Raw genomic sequence first — 12,692 nt, 5'->3', positions numbered from 1 at the left:
GGGGCGCCTGCGTGTTAACTAGTCAGCATTTAAAAAAAAACGGAGGTGAGGCGCCTGGGTGGCTTGGTCGGTTAAACGTCCGACTTCGGCTCAGGTCACGATCTCTCGGTCCGTGAGTTCGAGCCCCGCGTCAGGCTCTGTGCTGACAGCTCAGAGCCTGGAGCCTGCTTCGGATTCTGTGTCTCCCTCTCTCTCTGACCCTCCCCCGTTCATGCTCTGTCTCTGTCTCAAAAATAAATAAACATTGGGGCGCCTGGGTGGCGCAGTCGGTTAAGCGTCCGACTTCAGCCAGGTCACGATCTCGCGGTCCGTGAGTTCGAGCCCCGCGTCAGGCTCTGGGCTGATGGCTCAGAGCCTGGAGCCTGTTTCTTATTCTGTGTCTCCCTCTCTCTCTGCCCCTTCCCCGTTCATGCTCTGTCTCTCTCTGTCCCAAAAATAAATAAACGTTGAAAAAAAAATTTTTTTTAAATAAATAAACATTAAAAATAAATAAATAAAAAAAAAAGAAAACAGAGGTGAAATCCGCGTAGCATAAAACGAACCATTTTAAAGTGAATAAGTCAGTGGTATTTAGTACATTACAACTATCTCTAGTTCCAAAACACTCTCATGAGCTCAAGAAGAGACCCAACACCTTTAGCTATCGCCCCTCCAGCCTCCCATCCCCAGACCCAAGCAACCACTAGCTTACTTTCTGTCTCTGTGGAGGGACCTGTTTTGGACATTGCGTACAAATGGAATCGTAGGGCGAGTACTGTGCATGTTTTAATGAGCTCACGTTTCAAAGACAAGAAATCTTGCCCCAAAAGTACTGCTGAAAGTTGCTCGGGCTCTGGTCTCTGCACGGGGGCCCTGGGGCAGACCAGGTGCCTCGGCCCACACCGCTCACCTCCGTCCGAGTCCCCTTCTTCCTTCTCACTCGCCTCTGACAGGGCTATGTCCTCGTCCTCATTCTCAGACTCCTCCTGCTCATCACTGTCTTCAGCGTCATCATCCTGGGGGAGGAGGAGGGAGAGGGGAGGTCAGGCTGAGCAGAAGGGCCCCCCTCACCTGGCCCAGCACCCCAGGCCTCCCCAACCCGAAGGTACCTTATCTGATGTGGATGAGGTCGAGGAGGAGGAGACCTGGCTCCTGGGGCCTTCCTCCTCCTCCTCCTCTTCCTCCTCTTCCTCCTCCTCCTCCTCCTCCTCCTCCCCCTCCTCTTCCTCCTCAGTGCTTTCCCGCTCCTCCTTGTCAGAGGCCGAGGATGAGGGTGAGGTCGTGGAGGAGCCCGAGGATGAGGACGCCGATGACGATGAGGACACCGACAGTGACTCCTTCTCATCCTCCTCCCCGCCACTGTCCAGCTCCAGCGGCCGGGCTGGCCGGCGCCGCACGCCCACGCCCTTGGGGTCCCGCTTGGCAAGCTCACAAGGGGCGTCCGCCATATCCCGGTCCCGTTCTCGCTCTGACTCTGAGGGGAGAGAGGGGTGTCCGAACTGGGCTGGGGAAACACAGGAGAGCCCAGCGCCACGTGAGGGGGCACACATACCTTCATCTTCCTCGTCCACAGAGGTTGAGGGCCGCAGGCGCTTCTGGTCACCAGAAGAGGCTGTGTCCGGCGGCTCCTTCCTCTTGACCTTGAAGGAGGGCAGGCGGATGGCCCCGCGCAGCCCGATGCCCAGGCCGAGGCCCTCATAGCCCAGGCCCTCGCCCTTGCCCCACGACTCCAGCAGGCACGAGGCGATGCGGTCCTTGGGCTTTGGCCTGTCCTCATCCTTGTGCTCACCTGACTTCACTGGGGTCAGAGAGGCCTGGGGTATGAGAGAGGAGGGGACTGTCACCATGGTTACGGTGCTGCCGGTGGACCCCCACCTCCCCAGTGGGTGGCCCTCCCTAAGCAGCCCGCCTTCCCTCAACAGTGACAGCCACACAGTAACTGGCACTTCCTTCCCACCAAGTCGGCTGGGCTTCGTGCCCGCCGGACATTCCCAGCGCCCAACTCCGTCTCACTGAACTTCAACCTCCTCGCCTGCAGAGCAGGCTACATGCGGCAAGGACACATCCGTGTCATGGACACACAAGCTTTAGAAGGTAACACTCACGCTTTCCTACTTGGGGGTTACGGGGATCAGTGTCCCTCGGGGGAGGACAGCGTGCCTGTCGACCGCCCGGGGGCACCCCGCACTTGTTGCCTACCTTGGCCATCCGCTCCTTCTTGTCCCACCACTCGTCAAAGGCGCGGAAAGCCACCACCTCCACCATCTTGCGGTTCAGGTCACGCTTCATGATGGCCTTCAGCTCTTTGAGCACCACCAGCAGGACGCCATCCACAGTGGCCTTGTGTGGGTCCTCCTGGCGTGGCACGTAGCCTGGTGGCGGCACTGATGGGTCAAACTTGGGTAGTGGTGGCCAGGGCTGCCCGCGGCCCGGTCCGCTGTTGCTCAGGGAGAACGGGCCCCGGTAGGGCGGCAGGTTGACAAACTGCAGCCCGGCTGAGGCGGCCGCGGCAGCAGCGGCCATGAAGGGCGGGTAGGGGCAGGCGCCCTGGCCAGTCATCAGACGGCTCAGCATCTGCGTTTGCATCTGGAAGGACATGGGCATGCCGCCCCACTGGCCACCCAGCACGTGGCTCATGTCCACCTGCATCACGGGAAACAGCCCTGGAGGGAAGGGCGGCAGCGGTGGTAGGATGGGTGGGGGTGGGACACCAGGGGGGGGCGCTGGCAGGGGTGGGGGGGGCACCGTCACAGCTGGGTGGGCGGGGGGTGGGGGGGGCGGGGGAGGCGGCAGAGGCGGGGGCATGGGGAAGCCTGGCTGTGGTGGGGGCGGCGGCGGGGGTGGGGGCAGCGGCGGGAAGCCGGGGGGTGGGGGCAGCGGCAGCGTCGGAGCCAGCACAGAGGGGGCTGCCACAGCTGCCGCCCCTGGGGTCACCACCATGGGTTTGGGGCAGTCGGCGCTGGTGATGGGGGCTGAGGGCATCTCATCGTCCGAGATTTCCATGTCCTCGCCCGAGGACTGCTGGCCCTGTGGGGAGAGCCGGGGAGAGCGGTGAGGCTGTGCCTGGGAGGCCAAGCTGGCTCCTAGAGCCCCTTCCAAACACCAGAAACCTCGAGAAGCCTTTTGCAAGACTAATGAGCAAAACGGATTCTGCAGTTTGGGTCCTAGTCCCCTCCCTTCTGGACCATGTGGCTTTGGGACCATGTGGCTTTGGGGAGTCACTTAACCTTGCTAAGCCTCAGTTTCCCCATTTGCATTATGGGCATCTTAATACCTGCCAGTTGGTTTAGGAGGATTCATTCATTCATTCATTCATTCATTCATTCAGTAAACACTTGCTTAGCACCTGCTGTGTGCCAGGCACTGTCCTAGGTGCTGGGGACACAGCATTGAACAAGACAGACACAATTCTTGCTCTTGTGGAGCTAAGTTTCTAGAGGGAAGAGACACAGGAAAACCAGGATGAAGAGGAGAAATATAGAGCCCACCTTAGAGGAAAAGAAAGCTGGGGAGGGGGACAGGGTGTAAAGAGGGAAACAGATTCCATGTCAGCTTGAGAGATTCTATTTCAATTTGTAATTGGAGAATACTAATAATTAACACTTCTATAGTGCTTCCTACGTGCTCGTGCTCGTGCTCGGTATCTTTCTAAGGCCATTCTTTTACCAAGGAAATTGGAGCACAGAAAGCTTAAGTAACTTGCCCAAGGCCACAGAGCCAATAAGAGATGGAGTCAGGATTCAAACCAGTTAGGCTCCCAGTCAGCCTGCTGTCTTCACTGCTGCAAAGAGGGCCTGGTGGCAAGGGCGACATTTGAGCAAGGAGAGTTAGCAGTTTTAAGGCTGCATAAATAAATAGGAGGTATGTCTTTTTATTTTCCTTAGTTAATCTTTCATCTGGTCTTGAGACTGCACAACACCTTGTTTCACATCAGCACTGTAGCCTTGCAAGGTGGGGCTCTACTCCAATCCCTTCTGACAAGTGAGGAAACAGAGCCAAAAGCCACAAGCCCAGGAGGCACAGCCGGTCAGAAATAAGGCTGGGACTCAAGCTCAGGATGCCTGCCGAATGGAATCCAGGAACACTCACTGTACCAGGCAAACAGTGGGGAAGCCAAGGATGACCCCAGCTCCGAAATGGGCAAGGGCCCCTTTACATTGGGACACAGGCCTGGAACTGGAAGGAGGCATTGGGGTGTACCTGGTAGGGTTGGAGTGAGAAGGCAGAGCAGGGGTGGGGAGAGGAGAGTTACGTCACCCCCAGGCTTTTGTGTCCGGACAAGAGGTGAGAAGGTGGCTCAGGCCCTGCCCTAGAAGATCTCGGTAAGGTGACAAGAGCGTTTGTAGGCTGCCACAGACAGGGAATGCAGTTGAAGGCTGAGGGGGCGCGGTCTGTACAGGCTGTAAGGTCAGAGGTCAGATCTTCAGGTGAGGGAGTCCTCAAAGGGAAATGGGGGGGAGCGCCCGCGGGGAGAAGAGGAATACTAAACTTTCAGCAGCAGTAGGAAGCTCAGGATTTTGCTAGACCCCCACTACACACACACACACACACACACACACACTCTCTCTCTCTCTCTCTCTCTCTCTCTCTGTCTCTGTCTCTGTCTCTGTCTCTAAAGGTCCGCACGCACATGCAGCAGGAGGGACTGGCAGGCTCAGCCCAATACTCCGGGACAGCGCCCGGGAGATCAGTCCCGGACAGCGCCCAGCGGGGCGAGCGCAGCACATAGAGGGTTAACCCGGCATCGCGGCCAGCCAATCACAAGGAGACCCGGGATCCTGCGCTCCAGCCCTCGGCCCTGCCCTTCCCTCCGCCCCTCTGGCGCCAGGGGGTGGGGGTGAGAACCAGCGGGAACTAGCCGAGCGCACACTGCTCAGCACCAGCCCGCGCGCGCGCGGTGCCGGGAGCTTCCCTTGCGGGCACCTCAGTTAAGCCGAAGACCGTGTGAGGCAGGTACTTTCACCGTCCCATTTCACAGGCGATGAAACTGAGACTCAGAGAAGGAAAGTGCCTTACCCAAGGTCACATAACCAGTAAGCGACAGAGCTGGGTTTCCAGGCTCACGGACTGGAGCCTGAACTTTTAACCACCAGCTTCTGTGAAGAAAGGGAATCTCCCTCAGTGGTGCCCCTGCTCTGTCTCCGGGGTCTTCAGCCTGAGCTAGCTGGGACTCCCTCCAGGTTCAGTCTGGAGGAGTCCGGGTGCTGCTCTCCAGGCTGCCGGCAGGGGGCTCCCGAGGGCCAGCCTGGAGGTTATCTGTACTTTGGTCTTCCTACCGCTAAGATCTAGGGGCATCCCGACCCCATCTCTCTTCGGCTTCAGTCTCCCGCTTCCCTACAGTGACATGATGGGAGAGCCCAGTCCCTCCGTCTACCCTGGGATTCCCAGTCCCGGACCATTCTGTCAGCATGGTAAACATCCCCCAAGCCCAGGCAGCAGAGAGGAAGGGAAGAAAAGATGGCAGGGCTGCCAGCCCCCCACCTCTGCACACCTGTCAACTCCTCCTGCCCGGACCCCTTGGCACCAGAAACCACTTCCCCAGAACTGCCTGGAGGCCCTCTGGAGCCCCGGCCACCTGCAGTCCCCTCCAGGGCAGGCCAAGTTCCTCTCTGTTCCTCCCCGAGGCAGCCAAACCTGCCTAATCAAAGGGCCTGGGAAGGGGGGACCCTCCCTCCTGCTGCCCACAAGGGCACAGAGCTCTGTCTAAGTCCCTGGCTGCTCATGCCCGCTGGGCACGCAGGTTCCAACACAGGTCTTCAGGAGGACCAGGACAGGTGCCTGGACCAGGAGTGGGGAGGAGCAGAGCCAAGGAAGATGACCTAATCCATCCCTCCAAGGGATTGTAGCACACAGCAGCCCCCACCCCAACCCAGAGGCTGGAGATTTGGGTAATAAGACCCCAGATAAAGATCTATGGCTGAGGAGAGGCTGGAGAATGGTCAGTTTTGCCTGTTTCTGGCTGTGGCCTTCCCCCTAGGCTAACCCTGAAGTCCCGACTCCTGGAAACAGAGGAAAAGCTAAGGGAAAATTCAATGCCCTCCCTGCCCACCATGGCTTCCTCTCTTCAGAGGGCACCAGGTTCTAGGAGGCAGTGCTCCAGAGCTCCCATCTGGCCTAGCCTAGCAGAATGCTCTGGCTAATCCCTCCCCCCAAATATGAGTGTCAGGATCAGCCCTGGTCACCCTCAGGCGACCCAACAGACAAGGGGATCCAGAACCATTACCATAGTCCATACTATCTGGGGTCTCGGCAAACTCCTACCAAAGAAGCTCAAGTCAGAATTGATCCCTAGGAAAAGTCTTAACTTCCCATACCTAACAGGAGAGCAACAGAACCAAGTCATGTTTCCCTTCTCTCTATGGCTGCTAGGTTGCTCAGAGCCAAAGCAGCTGCTCAGTCACAGCCCCTGGTGCTTTTTGCGTTGGCTTTTTATTCTCTGTATTTGACCGGTTATTTTAGCTGCCCTAACCCTGTTACTTCTGTGTTTTAGCTAATTGTCCTGAGGGGATAACGTTTCAAAGGAGGAAAGGGAGACACAAGATAGACAAAACCAATCCAAGACAGAGGTGGACAGACATGGTGGTACCTCATCCATCTTCTCTGAGGTTGGGGTCCTGTCTCCAGCCAGGTCCAAGGCTACCTCAGTTGTCTGGCCCAGAAGACCAGAAGGGTCCGGGGGGCCTGGCTCCGGAGGGGGGCGGGGCCCCACGCCCAGGTCAAGCTCATCATCCTCGTCTGAGTCGGGTAGCGGCGTGGGGCTGATATCCTCCAGGCCGGTGCTGGAGGGGCGTGAGGAGGGTGGCGTGGGGCCTCGAAAGCCTGGCTGGGAGTTGGTGCCAAAGGGGGCCAGTGGGGAGAGCTGGGAGGAGGAGGAGGAGATGGGGCTGCCCTCCATCTGCAGCTCCGTATCCGAGTCCTGCTCTCGAAGGAAGGGCAGCTTGGTGCGCTGTTCCTTCAGCAGCATCTCTATGCGTGAATCCAGGCTGTCGTGGGGCTTCTCCAGCCCCGCAGGTGAGGACTCCAGCGTAGGTGTGCCTGGACTGTCACAAGGCTCAGGGCTCCAGCCAAAGGTCGGCCGGCCACCCAGCTCCATGCTGTTGGCATCAGGGGGCGGTGGGCCGGGCGGTGTGCCTGGCTTCTCCTTGGTCAGGGGTTCGGTGGGTGGCAGGGGTGGGGGCACAGGTGCTCTCCGGAATTCCCCACTCTCACGGGCCCCAAAGGTGGTTGTGGTGGTGGGCTCCTCAGGGGGTGGGGGGAAAGGGGGCACAGGGGTCTGATACGGAGAGAAAGCCGACTTGAACGTGACTCCAGGAGCTGGGGTTGCTTGGGCAGGCGGTGGAGTGTGGGCGAACGTGGCCGAATCCTGTGGTTGGGCCTTGAATGGAGGGCCACTGCTGCCCCCACTGCTGCTGACTGCCCCAAACGGGAGGTCCACGGAGCCCCTGAAGGCAGCTGGGGCCCCGGCCACTGCGGTGACCGCACAGGAGTTGTGGACATAATGATGCTCGTGGCGGCGGTTGTAGGCATCTGTGAACTTGCTTTCGTGGCGCCGGGCCTTGAAGGTCACCGTGGGGTCCTGGCTGAAGAGGTAGGAGGGTGTGGGCTGGCGGCTGGAGTAGCTGGAGTCCTGCGAGAAGGGGGTGCCCAGACGTGGCGTGAGCGGTGTGCCCTGTCCGTAGGAGTTGGGGGTGTCCAGGCGGCTGCTGGAGTACGCCGTGTCCTGCGAGAAGGGTGTCCCACCACTATTGGGGGTGACCGAGGAGGAGCCGGAGCCACAGCCTGCAGACAGACTACCATCCTTGAGGCGCTTCAGAGCATCTGACAGCTAGAGAGAGAGAGGGAGAGACAAGTGAGGTTGCTGGAGGGGGCTGCATGCAATGGATGGGGACTGTTTTCCCTCTACACTCTGGGGATCTCAGAGCCAAGCTGGTCACTCTAGAACTGCAGCATGGTGGAAGAAGGGGGGGGGGAGGGGTAGGAGATCGAAGAGGAGCTTCTGGATTGTCCTAACTTTTCTCTAATCATAGAATAGCCAGCTATCCCCAAAGAACCTTGAGGGTTTTTTCTAATCCTTAAAGCAGAGAGAAGAGAAGATCCTGACGTCTTGATTTAAACTGGGATTTCCTTCCCATCTCAGACTGTCAGAAGTCAAGGATCTTCCAGCAGGGAGAACTATAGTTTGGGGAGTGAGGGGGTGGCCAAGGGTCCTGTTCCCTCTGGTCTCCCAATGTTTTAGGAGTTAAGTCATGTGACACTTAGTTAGGTAAAAGTGCCTAATGAATAACCTAGCTGACCAGCAAGTCGGTGAAGGCTGCGTTCTGGAAAAGCTACTCCTGAGGGTAGGTGAGTTGATGCCAGGGAAGGGTTGGATTGAGAATCTCCCTGTGTGAGGGTGGCCTAGGTAGGAGGCAGTGGTTGGGTAAGGAGTCACGTCAGTCTCGCTCTGGAATGGGGACCACTGAGGTCTGCTTTCTGGGGGCAGGGCTAGAGCAGTGCCCAGGACATCAGACACAGCAATGTTTCAGCATTAACACGAAGCCCTAAGTAGGCTGTGGGTCTGTGGGAATCCCAGGCTGGACAAGGCCAGGCTCCTCTGCCTCCTAGGCTCTGGCGTCCAACGCTAGAGATGGTGAATGGGGGCGAAGGGCCCATCAGAAGCTGGTGATGAGTGTGAGTATGTGGGGGGGAGGGTACTGAATGGTAATAAACCCACCTGCAGGGTCTCATTCACGATCGGAGAGACAGCATCCAGCTCACCCACTGGGAGGGTCTGGGGTGTGTATCGGCCCGTGACCAACAGTTCGTAGAACCGCATGCGGGTTTCCCCTGTGGGAAGGGCAAGGGAGGGAGGATTGAGGGAGGCTCCAGGATGGGGCAGACCCCACAGGTTGGCTTATGGGCCCCTGGCGCCTGAGACCCCCAAGCCTGAGAAGCTTTGTGACCCTGACCGGGGAACCACCTCTCTGTACCTCACTGAGGAGTCCGATCTGTTCAACCAAGCTGCTCACCTGTATGATTTTTCTGACCCTAAGATTCAGAATTTAATCCTCTGTGGGGCCAGGACTCCCCCCAAAACAGAAACACCACCCCCAACACAGAGCCTCTCCCTGTCACTTGAGCCATAGCACCTGAAAAAAGTCAGGTTTTCCCACTTAACAGCCAGAGCCTGTAGCAGGTGGAGAGACCCAGTGACACAGAGGTGACAGTTCACTTTATTGTTAACTATCTGAGGCCAGGTGACCAGCAGAGTTTGTAAAACACAGTCTAGTACCACGTTACTGTGAACTCCATGGGCCTCCTCCGCTGACCTGGCTGACCAGGCCTCCCCAGCTCTGCCGGGCTGGTCCCACTGGGCCCTGTCTGGTAACCCTCCCCCATCAGCAGAGAGAGGCCTCTATAGACCCTGGGGCCCCAGATTATTGATATTTATAGAGCCCTCTGAGGCAGCTGCTTACATATGCAAAGGAGGCACATTCCTTGAGCTACACTTTACACTTTGCTGGTCTCTTTCTTGAAATACAAAGTTAGTTGGCAGTCTCTGAGGGCCTCTCACTTTTTTTTTTTTTCTTCCTTTTTTTCAGAAATGAAATTTTGGGAAGAGCTGGCTGCTCCTTAAAATGGGCATGTGACAGGGAAGAAGTTTCCACATTCAGTTCTCAGGGAGAAATGAGACTGCAGCCACACAAGGGATGTGTAGAGTTTGAAGGGTCTGTACTCCCCTGACAGAGACAGGAACCCAGGCTTGTGCCCTGAGGAAACTCAGAACTAGATATGGGCTTGGCAAGAGTTTGTGGGATAACGGTGCCCACCCAGTTCCAGCATCCCTCCACAGCCCCCAGCAAGGTCTTAGAGACCTAGTCAATATGTATTCATCGTTGAAAGCACAAGAAAGGTTTAGATTTTCCTGTTTGGGTTTGGTGTGCCATTTGCCTCTAAACACCATGCTCACAAAACTCCTGGAAGCTGGCCACCTAAGCTTTCCCAGACAGTGTCTCCCAGAAAACCTCAAGAAGCACCGGACCCAACAGTGCCTGCCCAGTCACAGGGCAGGTTGGTCCTGGGGCACCCAGCACCTTCTTTCATATGGGTGGGAACTTCCCTAGAGAGGCCACAGGCAAACTTTGGGGGATGCCCTAGAGTCTTGCAAGCCCCTCCATCCAGTCGAGAAGAAGCCTCCCAGGAATGTAAGGAAGGAAGGGTGACTTCCCCAGCCCCACTCTGCCAGCAGTGAGCTCAGAGTGAGCACATAGCGGGATTCCCGGCGCATGGGAGGTGCTGCTGTCTCTTTAAGAGAGAGGAGGGAAGGCACAGTGTCAACCCTTGAGCACCCACAGCAGCCCGCCCAGCTCTATCAGAACATTATCAATGAAACCACACTCTGAGCCCAGATTGGTTCCCACTCCAGAAGGAAGGGGCAGCATGGGGGAGGGGGGGACCCTGGATCCTTGGAGGATTCCCTTTTTAGTTGAAGGACCTACTCTATATGTATTTAAAGGCATTCTAGTGGCTCCCTCTCAGCTCCCACAAATAAACAAACCCTGCCTCTTCCCCTAACACAGATGGCATCACTGGAGACTGCCTAAACCCAGGCCACTAGGGCTCCAGGAGGGGCCCGCAGGGGTGTCAGTGGTGGGGAAGCCTCTGGGTGGTCCCTAGGGGTACATGCAGTAGCCAAGGACAGCACATTTGGTAAATTATAGCCTGTCTCCTAGCAACACACAACACATTTAGCTCCATGGGACTCTATCCTCGGGGCGGCGGGGCCCAAAAAAAACCCGGGGGTGTTGGGGGGTCCCTAACACTGCAAGAGGGGCTCTGGGAGGGAAAGGAGTCGTAGTGACAGGTCTCACTGCCCCTCCATCGCAGTTTGTCCCAAGTGGGTCTCCACTCACCTTTAGTGTCCAGCTCCACGTGGATGATATTGCCCATGACCGAAGTGCTATGCAGGTGCTGAACCGCTTCTTTGGCTCCCCTGACCGTGGCAAAGACCACCTTGGCAATGCCCAAGTGCTTCTTGGTCTTAGGGTTGTACAAAATCTCCACCTCCTCCACCTCCCCATACTTCTTGCACATGTCCCTCAGGAAGTTTTCTCGGATGTTATCATTCAGCTTGGCAAATGTCACCTGCTTCGGAGGCACCGGGCCCACGTAGAACTCATCGATCTGGCAGGGACGAGGGGGAAGGGAGTTTGGAGAACATTGAAACCGAAGGGAAACACAACATTCCCCACTCGCGTGCCCGATGAAAACAATGAAGGTTAAAAAATATTTTTTTTTTTTTGAAAAAAAAAATGCACGCGGGCGGGCCCGGGAAGCGGAGGATTAAATCGTTTGGAACGTGGAAGTCCTCTGGGTTCGAAAGGAAAGGGGAAAAAGAAACAGTTTCTCTTTCCCCACCCCCCATTCTGGCCTCCTCTCCCTGCAGCCGGGTCAGGGGCGAACCCTTGGTCTATGAAGTTGTCCCCTCTTAAGCCACAAGACTGAGAAGGGGCGTGGGTCCCTAGGCCAAGCTTCGGGGGCTAGCAGGAGCCAGGTGGGGACCAGGAGCCCCCAGCTGGGCCGGCAGGACACTGTATCAGATCCTTGATTACAGTTTCACTGAATGTTATTCTGTTTACAGTAGCTGAGAGAGGACACCCCTCTCGCTGCCATCTCCCCCTCCCCGCCAAAACTTCCCTGGCCATGGACGGCGGGAACTCAGAACCAGGCTAGGCTCCGGCAGAACTGGCGTTATTTTCGAACTCCGGGACTGGGGAGGCGGGGAGAGACAGTGGGGTCGGGCGGCGGGGGCGGGGGGCGGGGTCCTACCTTGAATTTGGGCACCGACAGCTCCAGCTCCTTGTTTTTGGTCCAGATCCCAACGACCCGGGGATCTTCGACAATTTCCACCGGGCGGTTGCTGGACATCTGTGGGGAGGAATGGGGGGGGCGGGGCGGAATGGGAGGGCTGGTCCCACTCCCCAGGGGCAGAGGCAGACGCACCCCCCCCCCTTCTCCAAGCACTTGTCAAACTCCAGGACTGGGGACCCGGCTGACAGTTGGCCCGGTGGTCGGAAGGGGGGGTCCCTGGGCAGCTCGGACCCCTTTCCCTCCGCCCCGGGCACGGCTGGTGGTGGGTGGGGGCGGCGGGGAGGCGCGCCGGCTACTCACCGCCAGGCTGAAATGCTGCCCATCGTAGCGGTACAGTTTATGATGCCCCTTTTTCAGAGCCGGGTCAATCATCAACTTGTAACTTCTCCAATGGTGGTTCCTCCTCTCGCCCGAAGGGCCGGGCTGCGGCGGGGGCTGCTGGTGGTGGTGGTGGGGGGGGTGACTGTTCTCCATGCCGTTAACCCAACCTGAAAACGAGCAAGTTGTTGTCGTCTCCGCCGCGGCGGCGGCGGCGGCGGCGGCGGCCGCTTCTACACACACGCGAAAGAATCAAATCGTCCAGCCCCCACCCCCTCCCACCTTACCAGCGCGCCCCAAAAGGAGCTGTCTCGCTGGCTCCCCCCAAAATAAGAATAGAGCGAGAGAATAACCCTTCCGGGAGAATTAGGCGCCCGCCCGCTCGGCCACCGTCTCGGGGCGGCAGCGAGGGGCTCCCGGGGGCCCCCGGTGCGTGCTGGCGGGGCCCGGGGCGTCCGGAGGACACGGGCTCCGGCCCATGGTGCCCGTCCTGCCTCCCGGCCGCCCGGCGTGGCGCTCGCTCGCTCGGCCCGGCTCGCGCGCTG

General features: G+C 58.1%; 1 protein-coding gene across 1 annotated transcript in view; it reads right to left on the bottom strand.

The window, feature by feature from the left end:
* Positions 1-12,543, bottom strand: part of SETD1B (SET domain containing 1B, histone lysine methyltransferase) — a 25,438-nt gene extending 12,895 nt beyond the window's left edge. The window contains exons 1-10 of the mRNA XM_040443928.1: positions 12,435-12,543; positions 12,130-12,317; positions 11,788-11,886; positions 10,872-11,142; positions 8,693-8,805; positions 6,566-7,804; positions 2,179-3,006; positions 1,532-1,793; positions 1,089-1,453; positions 890-995 (exon numbers count right to left, since the gene is read on the bottom strand). Of these exons, the coding sequence (XP_040299862.1) occupies positions 890-995; positions 1,089-1,453; positions 1,532-1,793; positions 2,179-3,006; positions 6,566-7,804; positions 8,693-8,805; positions 10,872-11,142; positions 11,788-11,886; positions 12,130-12,303 (3,457 nt within the window). The 5' untranslated portion in view covers positions 12,304-12,317; positions 12,435-12,543. The remainder of the gene's footprint in view (positions 1-889; positions 996-1,088; positions 1,454-1,531; positions 1,794-2,178; positions 3,007-6,565; positions 7,805-8,692; positions 8,806-10,871; positions 11,143-11,787; positions 11,887-12,129; positions 12,318-12,434) is intronic.
* Positions 12,544-12,692: the final 149 nt, after the last annotated feature.

The sequence above is a fragment of the Herpailurus yagouaroundi genome, unplaced genomic scaffold (genome assembly GCF_014898765.1).
Source record: "Herpailurus yagouaroundi ecotype Mexico unplaced genomic scaffold, PumYag 191, whole genome shotgun sequence".
Taxonomy (NCBI): Eukaryota; Metazoa; Chordata; class Mammalia; order Carnivora; family Felidae; genus Herpailurus; species Herpailurus yagouaroundi.
The sequence above is the reverse complement of the archived record's forward strand: the minus strand, read 5'-3'. Positions and strand labels throughout refer to the sequence as shown.